This window comes from Triticum aestivum, chromosome 3B (genome assembly GCF_018294505.1).
Source record: "Triticum aestivum cultivar Chinese Spring chromosome 3B, IWGSC CS RefSeq v2.1, whole genome shotgun sequence".
Taxonomy (NCBI): domain Eukaryota; kingdom Viridiplantae; phylum Streptophyta; class Magnoliopsida; order Poales; family Poaceae; genus Triticum; species Triticum aestivum.
Window position 1 is genome coordinate 723,317,682 of NC_057801.1, and position 22,372 is coordinate 723,340,053.

Genomic DNA, 22,372 nt, shown 5'->3' on the forward strand with positions numbered 1-22,372 from the left:
ACGGTTCACCAGCGACACCGTCATAAGTCATTTCCATCGCAAGTTTCTTCATAGGTAAATGAAATGATGTTGATTCACACTTTATGTTGCCTTGGCAGTTTGCATGTTGGAAGAGCCTGCAATGTTTTTATATTCTGAAGATCGATTTGTATGACATAACTATAGCATCTACATTATCTGAATGGTGATATACTGATATGCTTACTCTGTTCCTAAGAGTAATAAACCCACCGCTTGTGTATAACTGATGCTATGCTGTTACTTCAAGATCTCTGTATTAGTATTCACTATTTGAATTCTTTAAGGCCCACATTAACATGGAAAATAAGTATGTTCTTTGTGTACTCTTAGTTTTTTTGTCAGCGTCTTGGAAAATGATGTTTTAGTTGAATTCCAGTTTTCTTGTCGACCTTATCTTTGGAAACTGGTTTTAGCTGAACTAGCAACCTAGAGTCCTTCTCTATTTGATTGCTTTCTGGTTAGGCAAGAACGACAGTTAGTGAGGTTTTGTCGATAATCCATCACTCCCTCGTTTGCCAGCTACTTACCCTGGGGCTGCTCGAAAATCCATCACTCCCTTGTTTGCCAGCCACTTACCCTCGGTCTGGTGAGCGAGGCTGGGTGAACATATTTTTTCTTGGTTGAATTAGTCAGTTGGCCCTCCTTGCTGCTGTAGTATTCTTACCGTTGAGTGATTGAGATCTGTTTTTTTGGCTATAGCTTCCGATTCTTTTGAATTTGTTGGTTGGTATGTTGAGATTGCTACTATTGGAGCCGCTCTTCCTAACAAACATTTTTAATGGTTTGTTTGACACTTGGTTAGTTTGTTGTTTTCTTATTAGTCTATAACACTGAAGTAGTGAAAGTTTATGCTAACAAAATGGTAGGTTGCTCGTTACCATAGTTTCTCATCACATCGGAGTCGTTGTGTTGCATGGAGATCCATCAATCCATGGTTCCCGCGCTGTTTGCTTGACACTTTCCCTGTGGCTGGTATGCGAGGTTAGGTGAACATATTCTGTTTGGTTGAATTAGTCAGTTGGTTTCCTTGCCCTGTTGTTTTCTTATCGTCTAGTGATTAAGTTCTGCTTTTGTTGGCCATGGCCGAATTTATCTTCCTGCTCTTGCAATTTTGTTGGTCGATTGATATGTTCAAATTGTGGCTGCTTCTTATTGCTATCTACTACTAGAGCTGCTCCCCCTGACCAAAAATTTTCTTTTGATTATTTTGGTTTGTTTGATACTAGGTTAGTTTGTTGATTTCTTATTAGACTAGACTGAACTTGTGGAAGTTTATGCGAGCAAAATGGCAGCTTACTCTTTGCCTCGGTTTCACATGGCATTGGAGTCGTTATTATCACTCATGGCTCTCCATTGTCCATGCCCAACCCTATTGGTTTGGTCGAGAGGGCATAGAGTAACATTTCCTCATTCAGTTGGTTCTGCGTGTATTCTTGTTTGGCCGAGACGGAGGAAATGACCTTGGGGCTGCTAATTCTTGTGTTCTTGTTCGGCAGACATGTTACTTGATGTGATGATTTACTGAGCAGATTATGCGGAACATTTAGACCCTTGAGCCCTTTCTGGTCTTTTTTGATGTCTCTAAAAATCGTGCTTTTTAGAACTGCTCGATTCCTCCTTTTGTTCTTGTGTATCCAGAGAGATGACTGTGCTAGTACTGGTTCACTTTGTGTGGTAGAAAGAATGCTGAGTAGAGTGGAATTTACATGGACGATCTTTTGCAACTGAGCACCTCATGTTACAAGGAGATACTGCTACCAAGATGTTAAGTATCTAAACCGAGCCATTTAGATCTGAGAGATGCTTGGTTTATCTACTGCGAGTAAATTAGTCATATGGTCAGTTTATTGCTTATACAGAGAGTTTATTGTTGTATTGTTGTTGGTTAGTCATACATAGTTATTACATGTCGGTCAATTGAATCAGTGGCTCATTGTATCACTCTGTTATTGAATTTGCATGTTTCATCATGCAGGTTCCCTGATGTTTCAATCGTTGATGGTGATCAAGTAGATTACCTACCTGATAAGGTTCTGCCCAACTAACGAAGAAGTGGAACGACGCAAACCCCAAGGTATAGTGATCCTGCAATTGAAGTTGTGTTCTTGGTTTGTCGTTCATGATGGTTGGTTACTGTTTAATTTTTTGATTAGTGCAGTAGTAGTGAGTATGCTAGCAAAATGGTAGGTTACCCTTTGCCTGTGTTTCTCATGTCATCTGGGTTGTTGTGCCACTCGGAGATCAATCATTCCTGGTTGTCATGCTGTTCGCTGACCACTTCCTGGTGCTGGTGATTGAGGCTAGGTGAACATATTTTATCTTGGTCGAATTAGTCGGTGTGCCCTCCTTGCCCCGCATGTCGAGTGATGAGATCTGTTTTTGTTGGCCTTAGCTGACTGTATTTTATGCTCTAGAGAAGATAGTTGGTACTTGTCTGCTGATTCTTTCGATTTTGTTGGTTCATGTTCGGACGGTTGTTTGCTATCTACTGCTGGAGCTGCTATTCCTAACCTGCATTTCTTATGCGTAGTTTGTTTTGATACATGGTTATTTTGTTGGTTTCTCATGAGATTAGACTAAAGTAGTGAGAGTTTTAGCTGAGCAAAATGGCAGGTTACCCTTTGCCTCATTTTTTCATGGCATCTGGGTTGTTGTGCTGTTTGGAGATCAATCACTTGTGGTTGTCTTACTATTCATTGGCTACTTACGCTGGGGCTATTGAGCGAGGCTGGGTGAATATATTCATTTTCGATTGACTTAGTCAGTCGGCCTCCTTGCTCAGCAGATTTCTTAGTGTACATCAATTGATATTCATTTTCATCGGCCTTGACTGAACTTATCTGCTGGCTCTTTCAATTTTTGTTGGTTGATATGTTTAGACAGTGGTTGCATGTTTTTGATGTCTACTAGTGGAGCTGCTCTTCCTAACCTGTATTTCTTCTGTTTATTCTGACACTTGGTTTAATTTCTGATTTGATTAGACTGAAGTAGTGAGTTTTCATGCGAGCAAAATATGGCAGGTTACTCTTTGCAGCTGTTTCCTGCGAGATCATCACTTCTGGCTCTGGATTGTCCATGCCCACTATATATGGGTTTGATCGAGGGGCCTAGGGTAACATTGAATCCTTGTTTGATTATTTATGTTTGGCTCGAGATCGAGCAAAATATGTTGGGGCTACTAATTCTCTCTTGTTCTTGATGTTTGTCAGACTCAACAATGGTTACCTTCAGTTTGGTCTTAGTTATCTTTCTCATATCTTGAAGCACAATTGTGGTGGTTCTGTCCTATCAGATTTTTCTTTGGTAATCCACCACTCCTTGTTTGCCGGCCACTTACCCTGGGGCTGGTGACCGAGGTTGGCTGAACATATTTTTCCTTGGTTGAATTAGTCAGTTGTCCCTCCTTGCCGCGGTAGTATTCTTATGGTTGAGTGATTGAGATTGGTTTTTTTGGTCATGGTTGACTGTGTTTTACGCTCTAGAGAAGATAGAAGATAGATGATACTTATCTGCTCGGAGATCAATCACTCCTAGTTCTCTTGCCATTCGCTGGCCGCTTACCCTGGGGCTGTTGAGCGAGGCTGGGTGAACATATTCTCTTTTGGTTGAATTAGCTAGTCGGCCTCTTTGCTCTGCAGTTTTCTTATTGTATAGTGATTGTGATTTGTTTTCATTTGGAAATCACTCCGTGCTAAACTTACATATTCACCACTTGGGTCACGTTCTTCCTGTCTTTGTGTTCTTGAAAGGTCTGTGTGCTTGGCAAATTACCCGGGCAGCCAAGCAGATTAGGTCTCACAAATTTTTATTTGCCTTATCATCTCAAATAACTCCACTGTATACATGCAAGCACATTTTTCACATGCATTTTATCAACATCTTGAATGACCCAGGTTGCTAGATGATGCCTAATTGTCTTTTGGTCGCTCTTGGAGTCAATTTTATGCTCATGTTCTTTGGGGAGTGTTTAATGATGTTACTGTGATAAGAAAGTCTAGCTTTTTGAACGGTAGCGATGCTATTGTTTGAAATGGTTGTTGAATGCCTGTCAGTGGTATGCGATGACACTGCTCTTTTTTGGAACGGCGGTGACACTTTTATTTGAACTGGTGGTTGAATGCTTGTAAGTGGCAGGCACAAAGGCGCAGGTGGCGGTGGTCGCAACTAGTATAGCCCTGCATGTTCTTCGAGTTTGTGTGTTTTTTGCAATGTTGTTCTAGTCCGGTATGCTTTTTTTCCTGATGTGATTTCCTCATGCAGGTGCAGAAGGGATTTCCTTGTGGTGTGCACAAGGGAGAAGGCACCATCAAGTGCGTCGGCATGCACCGGTGCTCACTCTGATGCGGCCTGCCCCTTCGGTGGCTTCTTCTTCTTTGACTCCAGCATTGGTAAGCCACTGGTTCATCGACGCTAGCTTGGGTTTGGTTTAGCTTTTTCAACGGCAGAGATGCTTTTGTTTGAAATGGTCATTGAATGCCTGTGAGTGGTATGCGATGGCATTTCTTTTTGAAATGTGGCGACACTTCTGTTTGAACTCAGTGGTTGAATTCCTATGAGTAGCATGTACAAAGGGTGTGGGCGGCTCTGGTCGCAGCTGGTATAGCCCTGCTTGTTCTCTGTGTTGGTGTGTTTGAATTTTTGTGGTTCCAAAAAAATTCCATCCTCTCTATGTGATGCTCTCCACTCACGGTTTTGGTATGCTTTCCTGTTATCATCAGGATTCCATTAGGGACTCCAGAAACAGAAGAGATCTTTCCAAACAGAAGAGATCTTTCCCTTTGTGATCAGAAACATAGTTAGTACTAGTCCTGTGTGTTTGCACTTTTGGCATGGCATGGATTTTTTGTTTTCATCAAGAAAGAGTATGTTGGTGGAGGTGGTACTAGCACCCCATAGTTCTTATTCACCTCAGAGAAAATTGGCAATGTTTTGAACTTGTATCTGCTCAAGAATACATATGAAACATTCATGGATGTGTTGGACAGTAGCCATTCTAATTTTGTAATAATAGTCTTGTATCATCATCTTCCTCTTTTTAGAAAATGTAGCTTATTCTTTGTCCTTTATTGGTTTAGGCCACTAGTTGATATTGTTCTCTCTCTCTCTGCCCAGGTACTGGTCTGGACCCGCGGCCACTGGAAGTTTTATCCTGCGGAGGGCGAGAAGACCGATGGATGGATTTCTGGTTGGGTGGATCAGTTTCGACGAGTGCATGATGGGCTGTTGTTTTGCTAGGAGCTCTTTTTGTCTTAGACAAGGATGGGCTACCTTGGTGCGACTGAAGATGGCATCTCCGACAATGAGTAGTGGAGGATGTTAGATTCATCCATGAGCTTATTGAGTTTGTTGTGGTGTAGGATCCATGTTAGTGATTTGGACTGTAGAAAGAATTCGTGGCAGCTCTGTTCTTGTTGATTTGGAGATGCATGAATGAATGAAGAGGATTCTTCCCGACGTGTTATGCTGCCCAAATTTTGAATGAAAATTCTGGTACCTTGTCAAAAATTTGGCCTTGTTTGTAAGAAAACAACAACTTTATGTTGTTGCCTGCAAAATGTTGGTGACTTGGCTGCAAGGTTATGGTATTTGTAGGGATGGAAAAAGAAAAGGTTGTGTTCTTTGTGAAAAAGAAAAGCTGGCTGGGGAACAGCAACGGTGGATCTCCCACCGCGGCGCCTGCATCGCTGGAACGACATGCGGTAATCAAGAAAGCAATCCCTTTGTATATTTATTCATGCATGCCTGCTCACCTCCACTTGTTTTTTTTCTTTTTTCACTTTGCCCTCTCAAAATGTATGATGAAAGATTTTTCTTTCATGGTAAATTTTAAGTTAACCCAAGCTGGTGTTGTTAATTATGTGTGATCAATCCAATGGCTCAAATCTATGGTTGCTTCATCGAAATATCTTTGGAGCAAACGCTTAGTGTTTGTGCTCGAGGTGCGATGCACACCGAGGAAGGAGATGAGTGGCGAAGGAGACCTAGGGAGGATGGAAAACAAGAGAAGGGGGAGGGGAGGGGATGAAGATGAGAGAGGCAACGCACAGGTGGTCCATGGTAGTGACCTCTGACCGCGTGCAACTAAACCAAACGTGTCAATAAAAAGAAGCCTCTGAAAAATCTAAAACATCCACATTTGCACACAGTGTTGACAAGTATACCAGTAGAAAAACCGCATCCCCGGCCGCGTCGACAATCATAGAAATTGCCTGCCCCCTGGGTAACGTAGGCTAGCAATGGATCGGTCCCATTGTCCATGGCAAATCACACGTCGTTGATCGATCCTCTGGAAAAACAGGACCAATTCATATATACAGCTATGACCCAGCCCACCCATCTAGGCAGTGGAACAGTGGTAGCTTCTCTCGAGTTGCGACGACCTGCTGTAACCTCTAGCTTGCCGCCTTGCCTGTTGCCTCCTCCTGTAACTTCTTGCTGATCGATCGATTGATCGACGAGCTAGCTACCTCTGCGTAGTGGTTAGGAGAGACACCGATGGGGTTGCTGAAGGAGGGGAGCCTGAAGCTGTGCAGCCACCACGTGGTGCCGTTCCTCGTCGGGGGAATTCTGTGCTGGAAATATGCCCTAGAGGCAATAATAAATTGGTTATTATTATATTTCCTTGTTCATGATAATCATTTATTATCCATGCTATAATTGTATTGATAGGAAACTTAGATACATGTGTGGGTACATAGACAACACCATGTCCCTAGTAAGCCTCTAATTGACTAGCTCGTTGATCAATAGATGGTTACGATTTCCTGACCATGGACATTGGATGTCGTTGATAACGGGATCACATCATTAGGAGAATGATGTGATGGACAAGACCCAATCCTAAGCCTAGCACAAAGATCGTAGTTCGTATGCTAAAGCTTTTCTAATGTCAAGTATCATTTCCTTAGACCATGAGATTGTGCAACTCCCGGAAACCGTAGAAATGCTTTGGGTGTACCAATAAACGTCACAACGTAACTGGGTGGCTATAAAGGTGCACTACAGGTATCTCCAAAAATGTCTATTGGGTTGGCACGAATCGAGACTGGGATTTGTCACTCTGTGTAAACGGAGAGGTATCTCTGGGCCCACTCAGTAGGACATCATCATAATGTGCACAATGTGACCAAGGGGTTGATCATGGGATGATGTGTTACGGAACGAGTAAAGAGACTTGCCGGTAACGAGATTGAACAAGGTATCGGCATACCGACGATCGAATCTCGGGAAAGTACAATACCGCTAGACAAAGGGAATTGTATACGGGATTGATTGAGTCCTTGACATCGTGGTTCATCCGATGAGATCATCGTGGAACATGTGGGAGCCAACATGGGTATCCAGATCCCACTGTTGGTTATTGACCGGAGAACGTCTCGGTCATGTCTGCATGATTCTCGAACCCGTAGGGTCTACACACTTAAGGTTCGATGACGCTAGGGTTATAAAGGAAGTTTGTATGTGGTTACCGAATGTTGTTCCGAGTCCCGGATGATATCCCGGACGTCACGAGGAGTTCCAGAATGGTCCGGAGGTAAACATTTATATATGGGAAGTCCTGTTTTGGTCACAGGAAAAGTTTCGAGTTTTATCGGTAACGTACCGGGACCATAGGGAGGGTTCCGGGGGTCCACCAAGTGGGGCCACCATCCCCGGAGGGCTGCATGGGCCAAGTGTGGGAGGGGACCAGCCCCAGGTGGGCTGGTGCGCCCCCCACAAGGGCCCAAGGCACCTAGGGTTTGGGGGAGGGGCGCACCCACCTAACTTGGGGGGCAAGTTTCCCCTCTTCCCCCCCTTGGCCGCACCCTAGATGGGTTTGGGCTGGCCGCCGCTCCTAGGGGTGGAACCCTAGGTGGGGGCGCAGCCCTCCCTCTCCCCCTATATATACTTGAGGGTTTTGGGGCTGCCAATAGATGAGTTTGACCTCTCCCTGGCGCAGCCCTACCTCTCTCCCTTCTCCTCTCCCGCGGTGCTTGGCGAAGCCTTGCAAGATTGCCACGCTCCTCCATCACCACCACGCCGTTGTGCTGCCGCTGGATGGAGTCTTCCTCAACCTCTCCCTCTCTCCTTGCTGGATCAAGGCATGCGAGACGTCACCGGGCTGTACATGTGTTGAACGCGGAGGTGCCGTCCGTTCGGCACTAGGATCTCCGGTGATTTGGATCAGGACGAGTACGACTCCTTCAACCCCGTTCTCTTGAACGCTTCCGCTTAGCGATCTACAAGGGTATGTAGATGCACTCTCCTTCCCCTCGTTGCTAGTTTCTCCATAGATAGATCTTGGTGACACGTAGGGAAATTTTGAATTTCTGCTACGTTCCCCAACAGTGGTATCAGAGCTAGGTCTATTGCGTAGATTCTTTGCACGAGTAGAACACAAAGTAGTTGTGGGCGTTGATTTTGTTCAATATGCTTACCATTACTAGTCCAATCTTGTTTCGACGGTATTGTGGGATGAAGCGGCCTGGACCGACCTTACACGTACTCTTACGTGAGACAGGTTCCACCGACTAACATGCACTTGGTGCATAAGGTGGCTAGCGGGTGCCAGTCTCTCCCACTTTAGTCGGAATGGATTCGATGAAAAGGGTCCTTATGAAGGGTAAATAGCAATTGGCATATCACGTTGTGGTTTTGCGTAGGTAAGAAACGTTCTTGCTAGAAACCCATATCAGCCACGTAAAACATGCAAACAACAATTAGAGGACGTCTAACTTGTTTTTGCAGGGTGTGCTATGTGATGTGATATGGCCAAGAAGAATGTGATGAATATATGTGATGTATGAGATTGATCATGTTCTTGTAATAGGAATCACGACTTGCATGTCGATGAGTATGACAACCGGCAGGAGCCATAGGAGTTGTCTTTATTTATTGTATGACCTGCGTGTCATTATACAACGCCATGTAATTACTTTACTTTATTGCTAACCGGTAGCCATAGTAGTAGAAGTAATAGTTGGCGAGACAACTTCATGAAGACACGATGATGGAGATCATGGTGTCATGCCGGTGACGATGATGATCATGGAGCCCCAAAGATGGAGATCAAAAGGAGCAAAATGATAGTGGCCATATCATGTCACTATTTGATTGCATGTGATGTTTATCATGTTTATGCATCTTATTTGCTTAGAACGACGGTAGTAAATAAGATGATCCCTCATTAAAATTTCAAGAAAGTGTTCCCCCTAACTGTGCACCGTTGCGAAAGTTCGTCGTTTCGAAGCACCACGTGATGATCGGGTGTGATAGATTCTTACGTTCACATACAACGGGTGTAAGCCAAATTTACACACGTGAAACACTTAGGTTAACTTGACGAGCCTAGTATGTGCAGACATGGCCTCGGAACACAAGAGACCGAAAGGTCGAGCATGAGTCGTATAGTAGATACGATCAACATGAAGATGTTCACCGATGATGACTAGTCCGTCTCACGTGATGATCGGACACGGCCTAGTTGACTCGGATCATGTAATCACTTAGATGACTAGAGGGATGTCTATGTGAGTGGGAGTTCATAAGATGAACTTAATTATCCTGAACATAGTCAAAAGCCCTTTGCAAATTATGTCATAGCTCGCTGTGACACTCCAAAAAATTTCTTGTTTTTGTTTTCAGCAAGAGCCTTGCTTGATTTGAAGAAGGTCATTTAAACCCTTCTTAAAAACCTCTCTTCTGAGTTTTCCTTCTCAAAATCATTTCTTAGATTTAGTTTCTTCTAAAAAGAAACATTTTTGGTTTTGGGCTATTCTTTGGTTTTGATCCATTCTTGTTTTTACCATGCCTCTTGTGGTAAAATTCTCCCAAAACCCCACCTTCCACTTTGGGACAACCCAAACATTCTGTCCCAACTAGTTAAATCCATTTTTTGGATTTTATCTCATTTATTTCTTTCCCCAAAACAATTTTGTCCTTTATTTTGAGCCTAGGTAATTTGCAAAGCAAGTACCTTAATGCCTTTGAGCTTTGATCTCAAATCAACTCCTCTGGATAGTCCCTAGCAACCACAACCTAGAACCATCAAGATCCACTCTTCTTCTTTTCAAAATTTTCAAAATTCACCCTCTGCAAGTTTGGACTAGATTTGTCAAATTTGGTGAAATTCATATCTCCACTTCTCCAAAAATTCCACCAAAATTCAGGCAACCCCCAGTTGTAATGAGAGGCCACTCCACCAAAAACCAGCTCAAGGAAAAATCCCCTCATACCAAAATCATTCTGTCGAACACCTAGCTTGCATTGTTACTATGCTTTTTCAGTAAAATTCAGTAAGTTCGGTGTCGTTTCTTCGTCAGTGTTCAGTCTCATGTCAACTGTGCGCCCGGCGGGTTGCGCACGGCCCCTCCTCCCTGTCCGGAGCACTGCACGCGCACTTGGCTAGTTCCTGGCGTTGGTAGCACCCTGGCCCGCCTGCGCCGGCGTCTTTCGCAGCGGCAGAGCCTCCCGTGGCGGCCGACAGGGGGCATCCTGCGGCATAACGCCGTTCGGCACCGCCCAAGCCACCTGGGAGCTCCGCGTGGCCGTCTCCCTTGCCAACGCACGCCTGCAGCACCGTCGCCGCGGCCAGGCACGCTCAGGGCGCGCTCTTTGCTGCCGATGTGCCGTACGGCCGTTCTGTTGGGGACAGGCCATAACCGCTCCTGCCTTGCTGAGTTAGGCACTGGGATGGAATCAGTGCTCCGTCTAGACGATGCTCAAGCCCCTAAACCAACCGTCCAGCCACAGTGCCGCCGTAATCGCTCGCCGGACTTATCCCGTTCACGGCAACCGCCTCGGGCCGGCTATAAATAGCGCCTCCGAGCTCGCTCTCGACCCCGCACATCCCCACCACCTCACCAGATCCCGCCCAGCCACTGGAAGAGCCTCGAGGGGCCCTTCTTCCTCAACTCCGGCCACCTCCGTCCGCTTCGGGCTCCGGAAGCGTTCTCTCTGGTGAGAACTCCTCCACCGCCCTAGACTTGCCCGTAGCCTCATGACACCTCTAGCAGACTAACCCCCACTCCAATTTCACCCCAGCAGCTCTCTCCGACGAGGTCCACGACTACCCAAACCAACATCCACCGGAGCAAGGGCCGCCGTCGACGTGGTGCTCGCCGGCGACCACCACCACCACCACCCACCGACGCGGAAGGACGCACTGAACACGGAGGTACCACCCGATCCCCCTGCCTCGCCGTGAATCGCCATCGGCAACCACCGCAGCTCTCGGCCGCCGACGAGCCCCGTCTCCCTCGTTTGAATATTCAAACCTGACAGGTGGGACCCGCCCGTCAGCCTCTCTGTTCTTTTTTTTGAACCATTCTCTGAAAGCGTATTCTGGCAAATGCGCTTTCTAATCCGAATCGTTTTCTGGACTTTTCTGCAGAACCCCCTGAGAGTTTTCTGTTTCATTACAGAAAGGTCCCTGAATTAAAACCCTTATAACTTTTAATCAGAGAAGGATTTTTGTTTGATTCTTTTTCTGTTCTCTTTAAAATTTTATCTAGTTTTTATAAGATTTATTTGAGAATTATTTGGAATACTTTTGTGCACCTCGCGGTATTTACGTTACGTACGTATTTTTCTTATACCGTAGATACCGGAGGAGGTGACGGAGCCGCGAACTTCACCCAGTTAGACTCTGACTACTCCGAACCAGGCAAGCATGTTTGAACTCTTGATATGATGAGTGTTTGATGCATGTTTGCATTTAGGAGTTTCATGGCTTGTTTATGAACATTTCTTTGAATGTTATTTTTTTCATGCATAAGAAGTGGAAAGTGAGTTTCGGAAATCCATATGTTGATGGATGCAGTGTTGTGGCATGCCAGTCTTATGCCAGTCTATTTGACTTCAGTGTCAACATGAATTAGGTCACATTCCCATTCATTTCCTTTCTTATACTGCCACATGTTTTCTGCAAGGAATATGGCTTAGTAAGTTGCAAACCGTTTTTCCTGGTACACACCAAATAGAGAGGCCGGGATGAGGGTTCCATGGCCCTGGATTAAAGCCCGTCATCCGGTCAGGGGGCATGGGTGTTTCCGGTTGGGACCGAGAGGGGGGCACCCCTTAAAGCGCGCGTATAGAAATTTGATCCCATGCTATTCGAGGTTGTGACCTCCCCGTCTCAAAGTTTTTCTTGGACATTGTCTAGGGTGATTCCTGGCATCGTGAGGTGGAATGGGTGGGTACTGGTTAAATGTGTTTCTACCGAAATACCATAAACGGAACTAGTCCTTCGTGACTACGGAAATCCGTTGGCTATGGACAGTTAGTACAAACTCTGCAGAGTCACAAATCCTTTAAATCATCTTGTACATGTCCAAGTACTGTGTTCATCTTATCTTGTCAGATATCAGCCTCAGTGACAAAACTCCGGTGAACTACATGAGTGTTAAATCCGGTCAAAAGTTTATTCTTGTGGATGGACTAACCCGTTATTTACTTTTGATATAATCCCTTTCTGTGATGTCGCTTAGACGTCCGACTGTGGCATACTTGTTATTTACATTTGATATAAGCCCTTTCCGTGATGTCGCTCAGACGTCCGACTGTGGCACACTTGTTATTTATTATTGAGATAAGCCCTTTCTGCGATGTCGCTCAGACGTCCGATCGTGGCACTCTTGTTATTTACTTTTATTTTAAGCCCTTTCTGCGATGACGCTCAGACGTCCGATCATGGCACTCTTGTTATTTACTTTTATTTTAAGCCCTTTCTGTGATGTCGCTCAGACGTCCGACGGTGGTATTTCTTTTATAAGCCCTTTATGTGGTGTCGCTGAGACGCCCGACTGAGGCATTTGTTTTATAAGCCCTTTATGTGGTGTCGCTGAGACGCCCGACTGAGGCATTTCTTTTATAAGCCCTTTATGTGGTGTCGCTTAGACGCCCGACTGCAGCATGAGCTTTATTTGTTTACCTTTCGAGGCGTCACTCCAGACACCCGATCGGTTTTCAGTTATTTGTTTTACTTTTCAAGTCGTGCAAATTTTATTATTAGAATGAGCATTATTATCTTTTTGCTCATGACGCATTCATGCATGCATTTTTATATCTTTTGTCCGAACTGTCTTGCGAGTACTTTCAAAGTACTCACCTGGCTTGTTGATTTGGCCAGATGTTGATGAAGGCGATCTCATGGATGAAGAGTTCGATAGCGAGTCCGATGCCTAGAGGAGTCCCAGTCAGTCCTGTGCGATCCTGCTTTTGGTCACTGTATTATATCCGCTTCCGCCACCCCAGAAATAAATTCATCGAGCCTCACCTCGACGCTCGATGAGCTACCATCCACCACCACTTTTATCTCGAGCTAGTAGCATGTCACCACACCCCTGTGTCGCAACCGCCCTTATGTATGATATTGGCGTGTTTGTAATAAATTGTTGAGAAGCCTCAGCTCAACCATGTAATATATTTAATGCTACTGGTCCTCTATATATCAAGTATTTGTCCACCAGTGAGGATAACTTTTCCTATACTGGGAACAAAAGATCGATTTTCTCAATAAGTATTTTATTGAAAAACCGGTCGTGACAGACTTGGTACCAGAGCCAGGCTGACTGTAGGAAGCCACTAGGTGCGATCGCTAATCGGTTATTAGCATGATAGAGTTTATTCATGTTTTTGCAAATGTAGTCATTTTTCTGACAGTCAGCATAAAATTTATGATCTGACCGCTCAGAATTTTTGCCTACTTTTGTAGATGGCTGGCAATGGCTGTGAGTCACAGATGTTCGCCAACGTGCCTGAGTGGTTTGTCAAGCTCCTCTCCTTCATCGTTCAGGTCGCGATGGGGCCATCCGTGCGCCCAGTCTTCACACTTTACCCACACAAGATCAACGACAGTCTGACCATGCACCAGGCCGCGGTGCAATTCAAGGGAGGGCGTGCTGAGATACGCCGCTTCCGATTCTTGGGGAGAGCCATGCCTACAGAGAGGCATGCTATGAAGATGGATGCCCGTGAGGCGATAGCTCGTCTTCGGGATGTTCTTCCTGCAATGAAGACCCGTCGCTACCGCTACCTTCCATGCCACGTGCCATACACCTGTCACTACTCATTCTCTTGCCCCAGAGGAGAGCGAGACGAGGCCTTTGAGATGCTTGTCGAGTACCTCCGAGCCCTGGTGGTAGCCTTCGACAGCATGGTGGATAACCTCGTACCTGCCCGCGTGGACTCAGTCCATGGCTGTGCCGCCAATAGGAGGGAACTCCTGCACACCGCTCCACCGCTGACTTTCATCTCGTCCTCAGCTTCTCATTCACCTACCATTCTCGCCACTGCTCGTTGTCTGCCTACCACTAAGGAATTCAACCAAGCTATTGCACCCACTCCTGTTCGCTCTGCACCACTTATTGCACCCACTCCCATACGTGCTACTCCACCTATTCCGCCCGCTCATATTCGTGTTACTCCGACTATGGCACCTGCTCCATCAGCTCAGCGCAGCGCACTACAAGAAATATGTCAACTTATGACCTTCTATCAGTGACCCTGGAAGAATTGGTCATAGATTTATGACCATTTGAGACCAATTGGTCAAAAGCTGTTCGAGGGGCTCCAAACCCTAAACCATTGCGACCATTTTGGTCAGAAAGGTCATAATTTCCTTACACGAAATGGTCATAAAGCAAACAGCGCTAGTCTGCTGCCTTATTTCTAGTTGTTAACGACCAATATAGATGATCTTAGCCTTGTAAATTGTGGTGGGTTGCTATGACTAGGCGCCACCTCATCAGTTTTGCCTATGTGTCATGTCCATGTGGCAGTTTTGCCCTAGGTTGTGAAGCAACCTATATTTCTGTAATTCCCAAAATTCCCCAAAAAATCTCATAAATTATTTGGGTCATATCTTTGTCAAATATGTAAAAACCTTCCTTGCCTAGTTCAAAAATAATTCAAAAATATTCATTTTCCTATTCTGTTTAGAACAACAATTTGTGAAGGAAGTACCACTTTGGCATGTCCAAATAGCATCCATTTTCTACAGTGCTTTCCTATGCCCAAATAACCATCCTCCACCAAATGCCAGCTCAATTCATTCATTATTTTGAGACGAGCTTCAACATTCGTAGTTATGTCCAGTGTGGTAGTTTGCAAAGCAAGTACCACCTAGGCTCCTCCTTTTGAGCTGAAAATTTGTGAAAACGGTCTACTTAGTAACTGATCATCCTCAGCCAAAACTCACGCCCATTAGCCATGTACATTCCCCGTACCGCTAATCAAACACTTGGCTGCTAATTCATGTTTGAGCATCGATTGGTCTCCTCGTGAGAATCTTATGTTTTAATTTTCTTCCTAGCACCAACCTGGGGAGTGCCCAACCCACTAGAAATGCCTAGGCCGCCCAAAACACATGGCAACGCCACGGTCACGCGGTGACCACGCGGCGGGCATGCGAGTTTACGCGCTCTAGAGTTGGGACCCTCGGCCACCGCCCAAACCTCAACATATCGCCACCAAACCATGTATTTATGATTAAATAGGTACTTATGTAACTACAAATGATTTTTGGAAAAAATAAATAGCAAACTATGAGGCAGCTGCAGTTCAAATTTGACCCGCTTCCAGCTGAATCGGCAGAAATTTGTCTTTTTCACGAGAGGTGGATCAAAAAAATTTACACCAGACCATTTTGTCAATTGTGCATTAAATATGGCCTAGTATTTTATAAAAATGATTTGGTCCAATTTTGCAACAATTATTTGCTAGTTCCTTCACAAAAAAACCTCCTTTCGGGCACTCGAAAAATGGAAAATGGTTTTTTCGTCCAACGAAAATGAAAACTTCCTTAGGCAACATTGTTTGCCATTCCAATATGCACCCTTTGTGCACAATATGAGATCATTTGAACAAACTATGCCATGAATGTGGCCATAAGATTGATCATTTGGCTTGAAAGCCATGAATCTTCACACTTGATAGCTCATTTCTGAGAACACTTTTTTAAAATAATTACCGTATTACAATTTTATTATTTTTCCTGGAAACTTGTTCACATAGAATGACACAATGCGAAGGTTTTCCAATTTTTTGATTTTGTTTGAATTTTTTATGCCCATTTCAAAATGCGGTCAAAACGGCGGGAATGACCGTTCCTAGCTAGTGGTTGAATCTTGGAATTTTTTTTTGTGTTTCTCTGATTAAATAGATACTTATGTACCTAGAAATGATTTTTGGAAAAAATAAATAGCAAACTATAAGGCAGCTGCAGTTCAAATTTGACCCGCTTCCAACTGAATCGGCGGGAATTTGTCTTTTTCACCAGAGGTGGATCAAAATTTTTGACACCCAACCATTTTGTCAATTGTGCATTAAATATGGCCTAGTATTTTATAAAAATGATTTGGTCCAATTTTGCAACAATTATTTGGTAGTTCCTTCACAAAAAAACCTCCTTTCGGGCACTCAAAAAATGGAAAATGGTTTTTTCGTCCAACGAAAATGAAAACTTCCTTAGGCAACATTGTTTGCCATTCCAATATGCACCCTTTTGCACAATATGAGATCATTTGAACAAACTATGCCATGAATGTGGCCATAAGATTGATCATTTGGCTTGAAAGCCATGAATCTTCACACTTGATAGCTCATTTCCGAGAACACTTTTTTAAAATAATTACCGTATTAGAATTTTATTATTTTTCCTGGAAACTTGTTCACATATAATGACACAATGCGAAGGTTTTCCAATTTTTTGATTTTGTTTGAATTTTTTATGCCCGTTTCAAAATGCGGTCAAAACGGCGGGAATGACCGTTCCTAGCTAGTGGTTGAATCTTGGAATTTTTTTGGTGTTTCTCTGATTAAATAGATACTTATGTACCTAGAAATGATTTTTGGAAAAAATAAATAGCAAACTATAAGGCAGCTGCAGTTCAAATTTGACCCGCTTCCAACTAAATCGGCGGGAATTTGTCTTTTTCACCAGAGGTGGATCAAAATTTTTGACACCCAAACATTTTGTCAATTGTGCATTAAATATGGCCTAGTATTTTATAAAAATGATTTGGTCCAATTTTGCAACAATTATTTGGTAGTTCCTTCACAAAAAACCTCATTTTAGGCACCCGGAAAATGGAAAATGGTTTTTTCGTCCAACGAAAATGAAAACTTCCTTAGGCAACATTGTTTGCCATTCCAATATGCACCCTTGTGCACAATATGAGATCATTTGAACAAACTATGCCATGAATGTGGCCATAAGATTGATCATTTGGCTTGAAAGCCATGAATCTTCACAAATGATAGCTCATTTCTAAGAACACTTTTTTAAAATAATTACCGTATTACAAGTTTATTATTTTTCCTGGAAACTTGGTCACATATAATGACACAATGCGAAGGTTTCCCAATTTTTTGATTATTTTTGAATTTTTTATGCCCGTTTCAAAATGCGGTCAAAACGGCGGGCTTGACCGTTCCTAGCTAGTGGTTGAATCTTGGATTTTTTTTGCTGTTTCTATGATTAAATAGATACTTATTTACCTAGAAATGATTTTTAGAAAAAATAAAGAGCAAACTATGAGGCAGCTGCAATTCAAATTTGACCCGCTTCCAACTGAATCGGCGGAAATTTGTCTTTTTCACGAGAAGTGGATCAAAACTTTTTGCACCCTACCATTTTGTCAATTGTGCATTAAATATGTCCTAGTATTTTAGAAAATTGATTTGGTCCAATTTTGCAACAATTATTTGGGAGGTCCTTCACAAAAAAAACCTCCTTTAGGGCACTCGGAAAATGAAAAATGGTTTTTTTGTCCAAAGAAAATGAAAACTTCCTTAGGCAACATTGTTTGCCATTCCAATATGCACCCTTGTGCACAATATGAGATCATTTGAACAAACTATGCCACGAATGTGGCCATAAGATTGATCATTTGGCTTGAAAGCTATGAATCTTCATAAATGATAGCTCATTTCTGAGAACACTTTTTTAAAATAATTGCCGTATTACAAGTTTGTTATTTTTCCTGAGAACTTGGCCACATATAATGACACAATGCGAAGGTTTCCCTATTTTTTGATTTTTTTTTGAATTTTTTATGCCCGTTTCAGAATGCGATCAAAACGGATCAAAACGGATCAAATCGGCGGAAATTTGTCTTTTTCACGAGAAGTGGATCAAAACTCTTGACACCCAACCATTTGGTAAATTGTGGATTAAACATGGCCTAATATTTTATAAAATTGATTTGGTCCAATTTTGCAACAAATATATGGTAGGTCCTTCACAAAAAAACCTCCTTTTGGGCACTCGAAAAATGGAAAATGGTTTTTTCATCCAAAGAAAATAAAAACTCCCTTAGTAAATGAAAACTCCTCTCTGTTGCGGCCGAAACACAGGCTACCTCCTCTTTTAGTGTTGAATGTTATCTGGAATAAGAGGCTAAAAAAAGAGAAACAAAAGGAAAAAACAATAATACATAAGCTTAATTCTGATTGGTGCAACCAATCATGGCACGGATTGATGACATGGCAAACATCTGTCCATCCATACACATCCATCCGTCCGTCGGTCCATCCAACCAACCGCAGCAACCCCCCCTCTCTCTCGCGCGCGAGCCCCACCCAACCCGTCGTGCCCTCCTCTCTCTCTCAAACCGAACCCTAGCACTCCACCACTCCCTTGCTGCCGCCACCTCCGGCGACCTCAGGCGGGAATCGACGACCGGCGAGATCCAGCACGCGCGCGGCGACGACATGGCATGGATCCCCACGACTCCTCCTCCTCCTCTCTGGATCGATCCCCTCCAACACACCTCTTCCCCCTCTCTAGATTGATCCCCTCCAACCCAGCCGCCGCCGCAGACCTCCCCCAACCCCGGCCTCCTCCACCGCCGGCGACCCCTTCTCTTCCTCCCTCCCTCCACCTCCAGCAGTAGATCCATGCAGGACAGATCTGAGCTCCACTGCCTCCGTTGCTCCCTTTCCCCCGACCAGATCTGCCTCTTGCATTCTGGCACCTCGCCGGTGTGGCTCCAGCGTTGCTCCGGCGACTCAGGTGAGTCCCTCCATTTGTCCTCGTCACATCCCTCCCTCTCTTCCTCACCTCATCTTGTCTCCCTTGCAGATCCAACACGCTGTCGTTGCTTGAGCACCGGGACGCCATCGACGGGACGTCTTCCTCCTCCCCTGTCCCGAAGGCATGAATGATGCAGCTTCACTGCTACCCTGACGCCATCAAGGTCAGACCCCCAATCATCTCCTCCCCTTTTCATTTTCTTCTTCCAAATCCCTAAGCAACTGTTGGCAGGCCGAAGACGATGGCGGCGGTTCGATGCGCGGCGAGGAGGCTCGGTGGCTCCCTGCTCCAGCGAGCGCAGGCGGAGGAGCGACGCCGGCTCGTGCCAAGGAGGCTCATGCGCTCCCGCCACCTCTCCACCGAGGTATCTTAACCAAAATCAGGACGACATTTCACAAATCATCTCACGATTGTAGCCAGCGATGATCAAATTCTGTGCGATCAAAACAACAGCATGCATGTGTCTCTATCTTCTTGTATTAGCTATTGTACTAAGTAGTAGAAGAAATAAGAGCAAAATCACTTGCTTATCATCCTCATACTTGTTTATCCTGACCTCAACCTACTGCCGCTTGCAAATCATATTGTCCTGGCTGATCTGAGCATCATGAATTTTTTGCTCATCCCTTTATCAATTTATTAACTGCGACATGCACTTCTGCTTCCTGCACTTGCTAGTACTATTTACTCCCTCTGCCGCACCGTGATGTTTGTGTCAAAAACGCGGATCGAGGTTCTGTTACTCGTTCGCTACACATGCATGCTGCTTTGCTTTCTGCACACATCCAACCTCGCTTAACTGGCAGGCACGACAGTATCCATCCTTCTTAATTATTATTCTTTACCAATCACAATCGCACTTACTCTTAATGATTGATGATACTACAAAGTAACAACATTGATTGATTATTATCTGTGTTCATGAATCCAGGAAGCAAAAGAGATCCAGCAGAAGAAGGAGGCGCTGTATCTCCAGAACAGAGTTCTTTGAGAAATCAGGCCTACTTTTGTTCTATTAATCTACTCCTAACATATTGGTTGTTTCTTCAAGAACAGAGGGAAACGTGAAATATTATTAGTTGTATCAGAATAACATGTGAATTGTTATTAGTTGTATCGGAATAGCATGTGAACTGTTCTTAGTTGCTTCAGAATAGCATGTGAAGTATTCTTAGTTGTTCCATAATAGCATGTGAAGTATTCTTAGTTGTTCCAGAATAGCATGTGAAGTACATCTCCCTTTGTAGCTTGGCCTAGGGTCAGTTGAATGCTCAAGACATGGGTAGTTTAGTTTCAGGTTCAGGTTCAGCGAGATGGCTCTTTGAACCATGAGTAGGTAGCACAACGCATGCCTTGCCGGCTGACAGTAGTTGTGATGCGGCTCTACTACTGTACCATGTGTTCCTACTACTAGCTCTAGTCGTGGATGCTAGGTAGCTCCATGTTTTCTCTGTTTTTATGTAATCCTAGATAGAACCATACAACTGTGGATGACAAACACTGCAATTTAATCTAAAATTGTCATCATGATCCTAGCAAATACTCCTCAAATTACTGTAAATTGTTGCACGATTAGGGGCTAGTGTAGATGCAAAATAAGGTTGCACTTTTAGAGGAGATAATCCACTGATGTTGGATGCTTGGTAGTTGTCTTGTGTTGTGTGCATGTCGGTACTAGTAGTATGTCCGTGAGCAACAAGCATACGATTTGTGCCTATGCTCTACTATATTGGCCTCATGGGTCATCGCTGATTGACCAGGACTATAGATTATTCCTTCAGCGTACTATTGCTTTCTCAAGTCAACTCAAGCAACAATTCATGTGGCTCGCTCAATCGGGTGGGCGGCATATTTATTCAGTATATTCTCTGAAATTGCAAGTTCTGAAGTGTATCATTTTTTTTGTGCAGTCAGAGAGCTGAACGGGGCGAGGACGGAGGCGTCGGTGAGGGCGTACGGCGGCGCCGGCCAGAGCAAGGTGTCCAACAAATGGGTTAAGTCGAATTAGCATTTTGTACTAGCCATCCCTGTTTCCTGCTTTTATATGTACACAAACTCGAACCTAAGTTAGGCCTTTGCATTGTCATGGTGGTCTCTGTGTGTGATTCCGCATGGTAATACTGATGCATAAAACTTGGTTTGGTATGGAATTGGCAACCTATTTAAGTTGTTAGTTTACTTGTGGATTTTGACATAGTGATCCCTTAATCCTTGTAGAGCATTTTTGTTTGCTCTGAACCTGACTGTTATGTCAGTTTTCATGTGACAACCTTGATGTGCTAGTTTATTTTATTGCAAAGCTTGCCGTGCAAGGTGCAGAGCATAAGGTGCCCTGCTTGTATCGTGCTGAATCTAGTTAGGCAGAGGAATCCTTGCTAATTCTGGCAAGTTTTTTGCTTTCACATCCGAGTTAAAGAAAACTGGAATTGATCTTACAAGTGGCTCAAAATGTAAGACTGTCTGATTCCATTTTAAGGTTGTCACTAACCTGGTAGTTTTATTTGGTGATGCAGTTTGTAAGTTAAAATGATGCCCAGGGTTCAGGACATGTGTGATTTCTCTTGACATAGGTGCTCCTTCATTTCCGCTGCCATATGCTAGAGCCGGCAATGGACTCCTGGTAAGGCTTTGTTGACCCAATTTGTTACTGTATGCATTTGTTGTCGTGTAGTATCATATGTAAGCTTCTTTTCTCCCCTCTAGGACCTTATTCAGACAGCAGCCTCAAGGCTACCTATCTCATCAAATGAACTATTTATCATGCTCGACGAAGCAAGCGAGAACACATTTCTTTGTACCAACGCAGCTCGTCTCACTATTGTTTCGTACTTTGTTAGCTACGACATATATTTCCCCCAGTTTTTCTAATTCTTCTCTGATTCATGTAACAGGATGACAGTGGAAGCCGTGTTGTTGTTTTGTTTGTTCCCAGCCCTGACTATGGTCTTCGAGTGAGTCCGGCATGTTGTTCATCTGACTATGTTCATCCAGCGAGTCCAGTATGTTCATAACAGGAGCAGGTAGTTTGTGATCACATGGAAGGAGCTTGTAAAGCAGTACTGTATTACATGTAGAGCTTGTTACACTTGTAGAGCTTGTAAAGCAGTATGGTCCTCTGTATTGGAACGGATAGAGCTTGTATTATGTGATCTGGTTGCTCTTATTTAAGTATCATGTGTGTTTTTGTCTCTGCCAAACAAAATAATGCTTGAAATATGAAGAATATGAGCCTGATAGATGGGACCCCTTACCAAAACATGACAAATGGGACCCAGTTACTAGAACCTGACAATTGGGACCCATCTGACTAGTGGACCCTTCTTTTGGAAAAAAAAG

General features: G+C 44.0%; 1 protein-coding gene across 2 annotated transcripts; it reads left to right on the forward strand.

Moving 5' to 3' along the window:
• The first annotated feature begins 18,601 nt into the window (after positions 1–18,601).
• LOC123072017 (uncharacterized) lies at positions 18,602–21,942 on the forward strand. Of its 2 annotated transcripts, XR_006434785.1 has the most exons (5): positions 18,602–19,015; positions 19,085–19,199; positions 19,268–19,400; positions 19,968–21,656; positions 21,928–21,942. XR_006434785.1 is itself a non-coding variant. In XM_044495584.1 (3 exons), the coding sequence occupies exons 1-3, from the start codon at positions 19,164–19,166 to the stop codon at positions 20,102–20,104; spliced, it is 306 nt and encodes a 101-aa protein (XP_044351519.1). In that variant the 5' UTR covers positions 18,690–19,163; the 3' UTR covers positions 20,105–20,256. The 2 variants fall into 2 exon arrangements, 1 of the variants encoding a protein (XP_044351519.1); XM_044495584.1 differs by lacking the exon at positions 21,928–21,942 and having other exon boundaries at positions 18,690–19,199; positions 19,968–20,256.
• The last annotated feature ends 430 nt before the right edge of the window (positions 21,943–22,372 follow it).

Coding starts and splice junctions, on each gene's coding strand:
- LOC123072017 (XM_044495584.1), top strand. CDS start 19,164: ATGATGCAGCTTCACTGCTACCCTGACGCCATCAAG. Junction 19,200..19,267: donor GCTACCCTGACGCCATCAAG/GTCAGACCCCCA, acceptor AACTGTTGGCAG/GCCGAAGACGATGGCGGCGG. Junction 19,401..19,967: donor CCCGCCACCTCTCCACCGAG/GTATCTTAACCA, acceptor TCATGAATCCAG/GAAGCAAAAGAGATCCAGCA.